Source organism: Schistocerca gregaria, chromosome 2 (genome assembly GCF_023897955.1).
Source record: "Schistocerca gregaria isolate iqSchGreg1 chromosome 2, iqSchGreg1.2, whole genome shotgun sequence".
NCBI lineage: Eukaryota > Metazoa > Arthropoda > Insecta > Orthoptera > Acrididae > Schistocerca > Schistocerca gregaria.
Genome location: NC_064921.1, coordinates 324,748,280 through 324,762,248, shown reverse-complemented (window position 1 = coordinate 324,762,248; position 13,969 = coordinate 324,748,280). Strand labels below are relative to the sequence as shown.

General features: G+C 43.3%; 1 protein-coding gene across 2 annotated transcripts in view; it reads left to right on the top strand.

The window, feature by feature from the left end:
* Positions 1-13,969, top strand: part of LOC126336967 (T-box transcription factor TBX20-like) — a 437,621-nt gene that overhangs the window by 78,171 nt on the left and 345,481 nt on the right. For both annotated transcript variants that reach the window (XM_050001176.1, XM_050001178.1), the window contains exon 2: positions 10,915-11,245. In XM_050001176.1, coding sequence (XP_049857133.1) covers positions 10,915-11,245 — 331 coding nt within the window. The remainder of the gene's footprint in view (positions 1-10,914; positions 11,246-13,969) is intronic.

Below are 13,969 nucleotides of genomic sequence, written 5' to 3'. Positions count from 1 at the left end.
TGAGAATTACAAGCCTCGTTCGATTTCCGTTCCTGGTCTACTACTTATAATCTACGAAAAATGTTTAATCAGTGCCCTGTTGGACTTGTAGGTCCATTGCAGTTTCTCAAAAAAGTAGAAATCTGTAGACATCATAATTAAATAAGAGCTACAGGGATGGCTTAAAGAAATAATAAATAAATAATACTTACAGTCACGTTTCCGAGTCGAATTGAAGTAATTTTCATTTATGTTATTTGTTACACTGTAATTACTGTTGATTCACGGTTTTTACATCAGAATTGTTCATAGCGTGGGTGGACTAGAAATTTTATTTAATCTTGTAATTCAAAATCCTCGATCACCTTCAGTGTTTCACGTTGTAAACGAACGATGCAGTTGCAGTGAGCTGTATTATAGTGTACAAGTGACTGAGAAAAGGTTTCACATTTAGATGATACATTCCTAGTTCATCGACTGGGACAAAAAGGGGAAGATTGTAAAAAGCACTGGAATAAGTCCGTGAGTCGTCTCACATCGTACACGATGACGCTATACAGAAGTGTCAGAGGTGAAATACTTGAGACCTGAAAAGCTGTCATCGAAAGAAGTCAATTGAACCAAGACGATGACGCTAAACAGAAGTGTCAGAGGTGAAATACTTGAGACCTGAAAAGCTGTCATCGAAAGAAGTCAATTGAACCAAGATTACTTTACATAGTCACTTCGCATGGCAAATGAAGGCATGATATAATGAATCTTTCGGAAGGGTTATACACTGAGGAGCAGATAGGCTACAAATTAAAAGATGTTAATGTTACTACGTCTTCCACGAATATCTTATCGATTAGCTGCATTGCCCGGTGTTGCTCGGGTATTTCATCTGCCACATAAAGTGATGTAAAGTGAGTCATAGCGAATGGAAGCTGCATGGGAAACTGCAGTCGCTTTAAATCGAAGTATCTAAAGTACTTGACCGATTTACTAATTATTCATGTAAGTGTTCATTAGGGATCGTGTAGAAATTTAAAATTTAAATTAGCCTAGAACCGTTAGACATTTTTGGTAACAATCTTTCCCCTTTATATATTACATACATATATGATCCAAGTACGAAATATTATGTAGGCAATGATCTTCCTCTTGTCTTGAAGGTAAAATGTACAAAATTGTAGATTTGTATGAATTATATTGTATATTAAAAAATCTATAGCTTATGTCCGCCCAGATGTTCATTAGGGGCATCGTGTAGAAATTTGTAGTAAATCGGCCAAGAACTTTCAGAGATTTTTGGTAATAAACTTTCCACTGTATAGGTTATATACATACATGTTTCAAATCAGACTATGAAGTCTCATGTAGACCGTGATGTTCCTCTTGTCTTGAAGGTAATTTGTGTTAAACTCCATCTGAATAAAATTGTAGATTCCTCTGAATTAAAACACTCTTCTTCATATCTGCAGATAGATTAGTAGGATGTTACTATAGTCACAGAGACAAGTGAATTAAACCTAGCCTATTTTACACAGGTGCTTCGCATGGCAAATGATAGAATTATGTATGATTCTTTCGGACGGGTTATGTACTAGGAAGTGTAACAGCTACAGATTAAAAGATGTTGCTGCTACTACGTGTCCCACTAATTTAGCTCTGTTAATGGGATGTTCCGTACTCACTATCTCGTTCCTAGTGAAAGCAGATAAATTCTGAGGTAAATCAGCATTGGAATTTCTAAACATTACTGCTTATAAAAACGTAAAAAAGGAAAGAATTAAAGCAATTACATCCTTGGTAGTTTTTGTTACATAGGCACAAGGCGTTGATCTAAGCAGTATTTTTTCCCAATGTTGGAGACATCATCAGAGGCTGTAAAGACGTAGTTAGTTCATTTTAGTTTAAGAAGTTCAGCAAACATAAATGTTTGTATGAAACTTCTCAACGGTCGTATCACGACCTTATTCAAGTGCTGTCAAAGAGCACAGAGTCGCGTTGGTGTGTGTTTATAAGCTTGCAATGCATAGGTGGTGTTTGTTTTATTCATCATTAAGGTCCAAAACTTATTGATTTCGTTCCTCCTCCTTTTCTGTTAAAGCTGTTTTGAATTTCTGTGACCTCTATGACACGGCTTTGGCAATTGAATCTGGTGGTTGAGTAGTCCCAGTGCATGATCTACTGATGCCGTCGCCGATTTATCCGCGTTTTCGAGACGACAACGGTTTTTGTGTTCATTAACACCTTGATTGCCACGAGGCTGCCGGTGAACATGCGGTAATCAGCTTTTTAAGCTTGTTTTAGCAGTTATTTGTATACTTGAAGACATACACAAGTAATTTTGTGTGCTCCATCGTAGCAACCGGTGCCCATATGTCCTTGACAGTATTTAAATATTCACTGACCTCTCTTGTCGAATTAAACACTGTGTCAACATGTATACTGATACGGTCTGCGGCTGTTTTTTTAGAATGAGATGAAAACTTTCATTACAACTGGTCCTTTTTCGGCATAAGCTGTAGACCATTTAGGACACAGTTGCCCTGTTTATCTCCTTGTCAAAATATCGAGTCCTTCTGAAAGTAATCCTTAAATAAACGAGCTCTTTTCCGAGTACTTTCTCTTAGCCCGGTCCACAAAAGCCTTAATTACCTCTCTTTCCTGCCTAGGGTGCCGCCTGGAATTTTTGTGAAGAGACCTTTCAGTGTGTGTAGGCGTTCTGTAGACTTCGTGTCCCAAAGTTCCGTCAGTTTTTTAAACTACCTGTACAATCAAAAATGAAATTTGCCCTTTTAGCTCTTCTTCCATTATAAAATGTATACTGTTATTTTGTCAAAACTTGACATTTTTAGCCCGGGGCTGTGTACAAAATATAGGCTGACTCTGACATAGAAGATAACAACAGTCACTTTAACAGTGTTATTTATTTATTTAAATATCACCGTTACCGGTTTCGAATCGGCAGGTTCATCTTCAGACGGCTAGTTTACGTTTTACATTAGCTTTCGCCTTTTGTTTTCACAACTGCTGATAATTCCTTGGGGTGGTGTTTCCAGTGTTCCGAAATCAACCACTGGATTTCTTTTTGGCTGTCAGAAGGGGTGCTTCGCTGTTTTCCCCACAGAAATCATATGATTAAAAGCAACATCTTTTTATCTTCTCTAGGGGACTACGAAAAATTCCCAGAGGGAAAATTCAAGTAAGACATTGATCTACCCGCCCGTTGTTCTCGTGTCCTGAGGCGGTTAACATCTAAGTAACCGAGAACAGCGGTGATAAAAGTGTAGTGAGTTTTGTACAGGACGGCGCGCACCACGCTATTCTGCAATAGGGCGACATGAGAGCTCCCCTCGTGGGCGGCTGACCGCTTATCAAACAGCGACCGCAGGCTCCCAGTCGGCACCGTCGATTATCCTCGCCAGAGACCCTTATCCAGACTTCATCGTCCTCACGTTACGTCACCACCGTACATATTGTGCGTGCAGTCTTCTGCACTGCCTAGGAATCAAAGTCTCCCGCTTCTGGCAAATACGGGGATGGTCTCTTTGAAACTCGCCCAGCTCCACGTCCAGGTTCGCTTTCACGTCCCGTGTGAGGTCGGTTTTACGATTCAGTAACCGGCCTGTGTATCATGTAGTGTACTGCTAGCAGGTGCTCTGTAAGACTGTTTACCATTAACGTGTGGCAGCAAGAACCCCGAATCTTCCCTGTAAACAACTCGTAAACATCATACAGTGTTCCAGTACCTGGTCAATTATGGCTCTGAGCACTATGCGACTTAACTTCTGAGGTCATCAGCCGAGAACTTAGAACTAATTAAACCTCACTGACATAAGGACACCACACACATCCATGCCCGAGGCAGGATTCGAACCTGCGACCGTAGCGATCGCTCGCTTCCAGAGTCCAGCGCCTAGAACCGCACGGCCACTACGGCCGGCGCCAGTTATGTTGTTGCACACCTTCTCGACAAAAGCGATGGAGACGCACTAGGCGGGAGAAATGTTTAAATTGGTCACTGAGTGAAACGCTGCATCTTCAGCAAGTACTGCTTTGTTTCTCTGGTCTTTACGTCACAGCCACCCTTTTGCGGTTCTGCTTTTCCTTGTGAGCCTGTTTCTTAAGGGTTTCCATTTGATGGCTTTAGAAACGTTTTAAATGACCCATCTCTGGTCCTTTTACCTACCGCGACTTCTTATTTGATAAACATGAGGTGTTCACATTAAAATTTTTGAATTATTCAGCAAAAAGTATTGGGTCTTTAAAAGGATACGAAGCTTGAGGGTCTATTGCACATAGTTTTCTGACGTGTCTTATGCTTACTCGTATCTTATCTATCTTTTCTGTATCATCTGTGTCTGTATTCCGCAAACCACAGTGAAGCTCATGGAATATGGTATTTCCATTGTATCATTTATTATAGCTTCTCCACATTCCATTCGCTTATTGAGAGCGGGAAGAATGTTTCCTTACACTCTTCGGTAGGCGCTGTATTTAATGTCACCTTCGCAGTTCCTATGGGAGCGATAGGCAGTGGGTTATCTCCCTAGCTTTCTCACTTAGACCTGGTTCTTGAAACTTTGTACATTGGCTTCCGCAGAACTGTTTGCGTCTGTCTTCAAGCGGCTGACAGTTCAAGGTTTTAAGCATATCTTCGTGGCGCTCTGTGGTGGCTGAAACAAACCCGTGAACATTTGAACTGTCCGCCTTGGTAGATGATTAGTGACCCCTGTAGTCCTATTTGGTACTGGTCCCACACAATTCAGAAATATTCTAAAAATGATTACATGTTTATTTTTTGAGTAATCATTTTTGTAGACTGTCTCCAGTGTGCTACGAGTGAACCGAAATCTACTACCTGTTTTACATTCACGTACTTGTGTGAGGTTTCTCATTTTGTGATATGCACAATTTCGCATTTCTAAAATTTAAATCAAGTTGTTAATGCGTACATGATCAAAATCTCAATGTATATTTGTCAAAATTTTTCAGATAGTATTTCATTATAGATAAATGAATCATTTGCGAAAAGCCTGAAGTTACGATGAACGTTGTCTGCCAGGTCATTAATATACACTACTAGCCATTAAAATTGCTACACCACGAAGATGACGTGCTACAGACGCGAATTTTAACCAACAGGTAGAAGATGCTGTGATATGCAAATGATTAGCTTTTCAGAGCATTTATACAAGGTTGGCGCCGGTGGTGACACCTACAACTCGCTGACACGAGGAAAGTTTGCAATCGGTTTCTCATACACAGACAGCAGATGACCGGCGTTGCCTGCTGGAATGTTGTTGTGATGCCTCGTGTAAGTAGGAGAAATGCGTACCAACACGTTTCCGACTTTGATAAAGGTCGGAATGTAGCCTAGCGCGATTGCGGTTTATCGTATCGCGACATTGCTGCTCCCGTTGGTCGAGATCCAATAACTGTTAACAGAATATGGAATCGGTGGGTTCATGAGGCTAACACGGAACGTCGTGCTGGATCCCAACGACCTCGTATCACTAGCAGTGGAGATGGCAGGCATCTTATGCGCATGTCTGTAACGGATCGTGCAGCCACGTCTCGATCCCTGAGTCAACAGATGGAGACGTTTGCAAGACAACAAGCATCTGCACAAACAGTTCGAAGACGTTTGCAGCAGCATGGACTATCAGCTCAGAGACCATGGCTACGGTTACCCTTGACGCTGCATCACAGGCAGGAGCGCCTGCGATAGTGTACTAATCGACGAAACTGGGTGCACGAATGGCAAAACGCCATTTTTTCGGATGAATCCAGGTTCTGTTTACAGCATCATGATGGTCGCATCCGTGTTTGGCGACATCGCGGTGAACGCACATTGGAAGCGTGTATTCGTCATCGCCATATTGGCGTATAGCCCGGCGTAATGATATGGGGTGCCATTATTTACACGTCTCGGTCACCTCTTGTTCGCATTGACGGCACTTTGAACAGTGGAAGTTACATTTCAGATGTGTTACGACCGGTGGCTCTACCCTTCATTCGATCCATCTGAAACCCTACATTTCTGCGGGATAATGCCCGACCGGATGTTGCAGGTCCTGTATGGGCCTTTTTGGTTACAGAAAATGTTCGACTGCTGCCCTGGCCAGCACATTCTCCAGATGCCTCACCAATTGAAAACGTCTGTTCAATGGTGGCCGAGCAACTGGCTCGTCACAATGCGCCAGTTACTACTCTTGATGAACTGTGACATCGTGATGAAACTGCATGGGCAGCTGTAGCTGTACACGCCATCGAAGCTCTGTTTGACTCAATGCCAAAGCGTATCAAGGCCGTTATTACGACCAGAGGTTGTTGTTCTGGGTACTGATTTCTCAGGATCTATGCACCCTAACTGCGTGAAAATGTAATCACATGTCAGTTCTAGTATAACATATTTGTCCAACGAATACCCGTTTATCATCTGCATTTCTTCTTGGTGTAGCAATATTACTAGCCAGTAGTGTACAACATGAACGGTAATGGCCCCAACACATTTCCTTGAGGGCACATCTGGGGTTACTTCTATGAATGACTCTCCATTCGAGATAACATTCTGCGGCCCCCCTAATCCCCACAACGAAATCCTCGAACTAATCGCAAATTTCGCTTAATACCCCTCTCTAAGGATGTCGAATAAGGTTTTGGTGTTAAGGTGATGTTTAACAGCATTCCTGGTGAACGTAAGTGCCTCAACTGTACACCGTGGGCAGCTGTTTCGTGCGACCTGTTTTCTGCTCAGTTGATAAATGCCGGTTAAAACCGATGAGCCGCTACCGCAAGTAACTGCGCTAACACCAATAATTTGTAGACTCTCATGTAAGTTGAAACACAACTACAGCAAGTGATAGTTGTAATGTAAATATACCCGACACTGAATAAGATCTAGGAGCATTCCCATTTAATCGGAGTACGCTGTTTAATTTACTTTCTCTATTTTTCTAAGGTCACCACTATGATATTTTAAGCCAGATTCACCCAGTTCCTTATTTTTTTGGTTGATCTTGCCTCCTAAACTTATATTTATTTGAATCGTTAAACGTTTCCTTCATATCATACCCAGTAAACCGCGAATATACTGTGTAAAAAAAAAATCCTGTTTTTAACGAAACAATATATTATTTATGGCTCTTGTTCAAATGTGTGTGAAATCTTATGGGACTTAACTGCTAAGGTCATCAGTCCCTAAGCTTACATACTACTTAACCTAAATTATCCTGAGGACAAACACACACCCATGACCGAGGGAGGACTCGAACCTCCGCCGGGACCAGCCGCACAGTCCATGACTGCAGTGACTAGACCGCTCGGCTTTTGTGGCTCTAAAATCTGCTGTATTCGCTACGACTCCAATAGTGAAGAACAGCAAATAAGAAGAAGTACAAAACGTACTACCCTGCTGTTTCCATGCTATTGAAAGCCGGTTGGAGAAATGTGTAAGTGACTGCAAATTGAGGTGATGTGCATCTCATGGTGGCTGCCAAGAAGAAACGAAAATTTGCCGGTATCTCAAATGTGTCAACTTTCTTAATCGACCTCCGAATCAGTGTTAAATGAACCCTATCAAAAACTTGTTCGTGTGGAAACCTTCAACACGCAAATACCCAAGGAATGGTATACTTTTTAACACTTTTTATAATTTTTGTCGCGTGACCGTTCGACATATAAATCATACGCCGCACACGCTGGTACGAAATTCGTGGCGTAGCATTAAGGCAGGGCAGTCTGACGGAGGGCACTGTTTTTGCATTGACTCCGGCAGTTGCCAGCTTGCAAAAATTCACCAGTAACTGTTATGACGTACGTGCAGCGAACTGTAATAATGATGTCGAAATACTCTGAAATGACTATCGCCGCTCGTTACCTGCTCTGTGGATAATATGGCTGTCACTGTAATTTAATTATGGCTGATTAACAATTTACTTACTTGCTTATTCATTTAAGTGCTTGTCATGTCATATTGATTTACTAAAATATGAATTATACAGTGAACAATATAATGGTGTTAAATGCTTTATGTTAGCTATCATACATTGATTGGGTGAAAGTGTTCAAAACATTGTAAAACTGAGTACTTGGTAGATACACTGTCGTTGGGAGAGCTTATGATAAACAATCTTCTTTCGTATACTGGGTGATTTAGCTGCCCCGAACATCGTGGTTGCAGAGACGCTCGATTGCCGTCGCAGGTACCGTGCTTCGGATGCCGTTGGGACACAATCGAAATTTCAGTCGCGGCGCCGTTAAAACTTCATACGCTGTAAACGACGCCCCGCTAGGTGTGCGATACGCCCGCGGATGCGGGAGGAGTTACTGTACGCCTGCTGGTGTATACAGCCGGCGGAATAGCGCGGCGGTGCGCGCTCATCGCGTATTCATAAGGCGACGCAGATAAATACTTGGCCAGCGCGCGCGGCTGACGCCAATGTGGTCGCGAATGGACTGCGTCGCGCGCTGCGCTGCTAATTGTGACGGGCGCGTTATTTCCACGCGCCAAATGAGACCGCCTGGCCTGGCTTCACCGGCTAAACTCGGCCGCTGCCCCACTGCTTGCGTTCCACTTGCTAACTGGACACGATAAGCTTATGCACGTAGTAGCATAAACGGCGTGCGTTTTAATGTTAGCTTCTACCCGACATTGGCATTTCAATTAAGGCCGTTAGGTCATATCATGCATTGATGATCCAAAACATTGTGAAGACTGCCCGCCACGAGACTGAATGCCACCTGATATCGTTAACTGGACACGATAAGCTTATGCACGTAGTAGCATAAACGGCGTGCGTTTTAATGTTAGCTTCTACCCGACATTGGCATTTCAATTAAGGCCGTTAGGTCATATCATGCATTGATGATCCAAAACATTGTGAAGACTGCCCGCCACGAGACTGAATGCCACCTGATATCGTTGCGGCTCCCTGATGTCACAAGTAAGGTATACAACGAGGTGACGAAGTCGTAGGATTGCGATATGCACACATACATATAGCTGTAGCATCGCATACTCAAGGTATAAAAGGCCCGTGCGTTGGCCAAGCGTCATTTATAATCAGATAATTGATCTGAAAAGGTTTCCGACTTGATTATGGCCTCACGACAGGGATTAACAGACTTTGAGCGCGTAGTGGTAGTTGGAGCTAGACGTATGGAACGTTTCATTTGAAAACTGTTAGGGAATTCAATATTCGGAGATCCACAGTGTCAAGAGTGTGCCGAGAGTACGAAATTTGCAGATGTTATCCCTAACCATGGACACCGCCGTGGCCGACGGCCTTCACTTATCGACCGAGAGCAGCAGCGATTGCTAACGCACAAGCCACACTGCGTGAAATAACCACAGAAATCAATATGGGTCGTACGACTGATTAGTCCGTTAGCACAATCCGGCGAAATTTGGCGTTCATGCGCTATGGCAGCAGACCGACGCGAGTGCCTTTGCGAACAGCACGACACCTGCAGCGCCTCCCCTGGGCTCGTGACGATATCGGTTGGGCGCCAGACGACTGGAAGACAGTGACCTGGTAACATAAGTCCCTATTTCGGTTCGTGAAAGCTAATGGTAGAGTTCGAATGTGGCGCAGGCCCTACGAAACCACGGATCCAACTTGTCAACAGTGCACTGTGCAAGCTGCTGGTGGTGCTTTAAAGTTGTGGCCTGTGTTTACATGGAACGGACTAGGTATTCTGGTCCACCTGAACCGACCATTGACTAGATATGTTTGTGTTCGGTTACATGGAGACTATTTGTAGTCATTCATGGACTTCATAGTCCTAAACAACCATGGAATGTCATGTGTTATATCACCGGTCCACAGTTGTTCACGAGTGGTTTGAAGAACATTCTGGACAGTTGTTGCGAATGGTTTGGCCATCCAGGTCGCAAGACATGAGTCACATCTAATATTTATGGGACATAATCGGGAGGTCAGTTTGTGCACAAAATCTTGAACGCAAAGCTTCTCAATTATGGACGGCTATAGAGGTAGCGCGGCCCAACATTTCTGCTGGGGACTTCCAACAACTTTTTGAGTTCACGTCACGTAGAACTGCTGCACTACACCGAGCAAAAGGAGGTCCGACACAATATTAGGAGGTATCCCTTAACGCTTATCTCCTTGCTTTGCAAAGCTGACCCAAGGGCAGCACGTGGGGAAATTTACTGCCGTAAGGAACTTTGACCAAGGGTGGATTGTTATGGTTGTGTCTGCGAAGAGCACGTCGGGGGCGTACTACTGTGGCGAACATATAAAGTAAATCGTTGAGGGACGTCGAAACCACAGGAGTTGGACGAGGCGTGGGGCCTCCATGTCTCATCACATAACTTAAGGTCGGAAGCTCGCCTGCTCTATAGAGCAGGATAGGCAGTCCTCCTCATAAAGATACAACAGATTCCTAGCCGTGCTCTGTCGAATGGCAGCATCCCCGTATACAAGGCGTAAATATTTCTGGCACCCTCTGTAGAGCAGGATAGGCAATCCTCCGTATAACGATACGACAGATTCCTAGCCGTGCTCTGTCGAATGGCAGCATCCCCGTATACAAGGCGTAAATATTTGTGGCATCCTCCGCTGCTGTCGTCGACCTATTGAACTCAAACAGAACAATATGTCGGAAATATTCTAATTCCTCCACTCGGCGCTCCATTTCCTAGCGTCCACAGCTCTATATACTACCTCCAAATGACAACGTGCAGATTCAATTAATAACAGTAATCTGAAAATAAAAAAAAATGATGAACGATCAATAAACGCATAGCAACCGGAAAGCAAAACGCAAAACAAAAACGCCACGAACTTACGCACCAACATAATAACTGGCGTCAAACTGAAACACGTTAGAATTTTTGAGGGAAAGTTTGTCTAATACGCTCCGCTTCATGCTGTGTAGTGACCTCAGTATCGACGGCGGCCTGTGTGATTGATGTCGCAGGTGGCGACAGCGAGGAAGACGAGGACGTGGAGGTGGACGTGGAGCAGTGCTCGGACAGCGAGGCGGGCTGCGGGGGCGGCGGCGACGCGGCGGCCTGCCGGCCCCCAGGGGCGGCGGCGGCAGGCGGCGGGCGGCGGTCGCCCAGCTCGGCCGTGGGGTCGCGCTCCGGCTCCGAGGAGCGCGAGACGCCGCCCCCGCCCGCCCCCTCCAGGGTGAAGGTGCGCTGCAACTGCGACGAGCTGCTGGCCGCCGAGTGCCACCTCGAGACCAAGGAGCTGTGGGACAAGTTCCACGACCTGGGCACCGAGATGATCATCACCAAGACCGGCAGGTAGGTCTGCCGCGCTGCGCTGCACACTCCGTGTGTCCTCTTGAGTGGTCCGTGTATGCAGAAGAAATGTTGAATGTGTAGCTCCGTGCTCACGAAAAACAATTTATATCTGTTTCACAGACCAGATCCTACGTAGTAGCTTCGTCATGTGTGTAGTGTGTACTGTATTTCGTGCACACAGAAAATATAGAAAGATGTAGATATTGGTTTAAAGCGAATTTACCTTCATAGGTTAACTAAGGTGGAGTTGGATCAATTATTTTCCTTTTCCTTTCTTTTTTGTAATCTGCTATTTGCATTATCGTGCATAGCGTCATTCAAAGATGAGCACAAAACATTACTGAGATTATTGCGGCATTGTCACTAGGAGTACAAGAGAGATCATAAACTGTAAACATACATGAGTGGTCCATCTCACCCATAGGTGTATGGGTGAGATGGACCAGTGTACTGGGTGAGACGAACCATATAAAAATGACTATACGAGAAGACAAGTGTGAATTACAATTGCATATTTCTGTATGGAATATTTTTTAATGAGTACAGAATTGTAATATTAAATATGTTAGCCTAAAGCTATTTTATCAATTTATTATAACGCTTTTCTAATGGATCGTTAGTTTTGTTCAAGCATTAGCGTGTCTCCCGCTTACCATAGCACTTACGTTTATTACCAAAGCCTGAACAACGGCAATGAACTACCGTTAACTGGAAACACACTGAATCCAATCATACTTTTTATTAGTTTCGTAATAGGTTTCACCAAACACAACATATTCATTTTTTACCCTATTCATCAAAATTGCTTTCGAAATCTTCTATGATGTCCACAGTATTCTGCATATGATGGTCACTGTGGGTTATTAGCAGTATTTTCGTTTTTTAGTTTCTTCGATCTCGTTTCCTCTTCACCAATAATTTTCTTTGGTGATAGTCTTTGTTTCTGGCTTCTGTTTTCTTTCTTTCCTCATCCGTCTTCTTCTTTGCAGTTCAAAAGTTTAGCACTTTGGATACTGTTGTCGCTCTCATCTTAAAACCTGTGATTGAACCAATATAAGAAACAGGTGATATGTCTTCCAAACGTTTCGTCTGTGTTGCCGTAGGTGTAGTCAGTTTTGAGGCAGTAATATTGCATCTTAAGTTTAGTAGGAGTTGAGTCTGAAGTTGTGTCAGTGAAGGAATTTAACTTGTGCAAATAACTCCGCTCTTTTGACGTGGTTGGGATCACCAGATCTTTTGATGAGCTTTGAAATGAGTTGTTAGCTTGTGTGTGAGATTCAGCTCTTCCATTTGTTGGCACATAAGCTTCTTCCGACAAATAAGCATGGATAGGACTGCGACCATATTCAGTAGTGTTATTCCACTTGTTTTGAAGCCAAATTACCATTTTCAACGTCGGCCGATGTAGCCCACGCTTAGTTAACCAGTCTTCAAATTGAAGTTGGCTAATTTTCCTGCTTGGATTACTCATCATGAAAGTGCTTCAGAAGTTGTAAATACAGCTTTTCAATTTGAAAAATGGGCGGTCCAGGGGCTGCAAACGCTGCGATACATGTGGAGGTTGTCTCACTAAAATAATTCCTTGTTCCCCTGCAAACTCTAATGTTTCCAGACAGCGTGAGACCTGCGTCCATCAAGTACATGCAATACTTTGCCAGCTGGTTTCCTGAGCTTGAAGTAGGTTTTTAACTAATGCAAATACCAACTATGAAAAACCACATGTTATTCAATCCTTTTTCAAAATATAAATTAATCTTCCATTATCACCTGAGCTAAATTGAATTGTGGTCCACCTCTCCCGATTGTGCAGTAGAGATGGACCATCCTGAGTCTGCATGTAGCGAACTCGGAAGTAATTTTACGTTAATTTTATGCCTATATATTTATCAAGCTCGAAGTAAAAAAAGCTCCATAGATAATCTGCAAACTAACCGTTAAAATTAAAATTGCATAACTAGACAATGAAACTTTTCGGGTTACAAGAAGAGAGAATGCGACTTGTCTACAGAACTAACTCGAAAATAACAGCAGAACTTTTGCACCACGTTCGTTCACACAAGAGCTTCCTCACAACTACAGGGAGCCAATCAGTCGCTGTGCATTTGTGAAATGCGCCACTGGTCCGTCTCACCTAGTGGTCCAACTCTCCCTGAATTGTCCTATTGTTTGGTGCAAATTGTGTTCTGAAGTATTCCAGTAACTTTCTTATACCTCGCCAGAACCTAAGACGACGTGTCTGGTAATACAGTACGAGATGTCTTACATGAGAAATTGCTGTGAAAGAAGTCCGATATGTCGGTATACAGATGGCCAATAAAGAGTCACAAAAAGGTAACACATTAATGACTTTATTTGCTCTACGTGCACTTAATAAGTGAGATACACGAAATTTTGGAGTTCTATGAGGTCGTTTTGTTGTGATCATTTATATCTGGGTGATTATAATCAAACTTTCGCTACTTGAGAGAACCCCCATGGAAAACGAGTGCTCGTAGGACAATGAAAGTTTGTGAAAACATTTGTAAGAACATGTGGAATAGAAGTAATGAGTAAACCATTGGAATAAACACATTTTAATTTTTCAGCTGTCGTGACACAGCTAGTGCACTGTTTCAAGATCGCAAACTGGAGCCAGCATTCTCGTCAGCTATGGCAACACTAACTCCTTCAACAGTTTGTGGCGCAATTGGCCGTCGGCCACTTCGAGGAGTAATTCCCAAATCG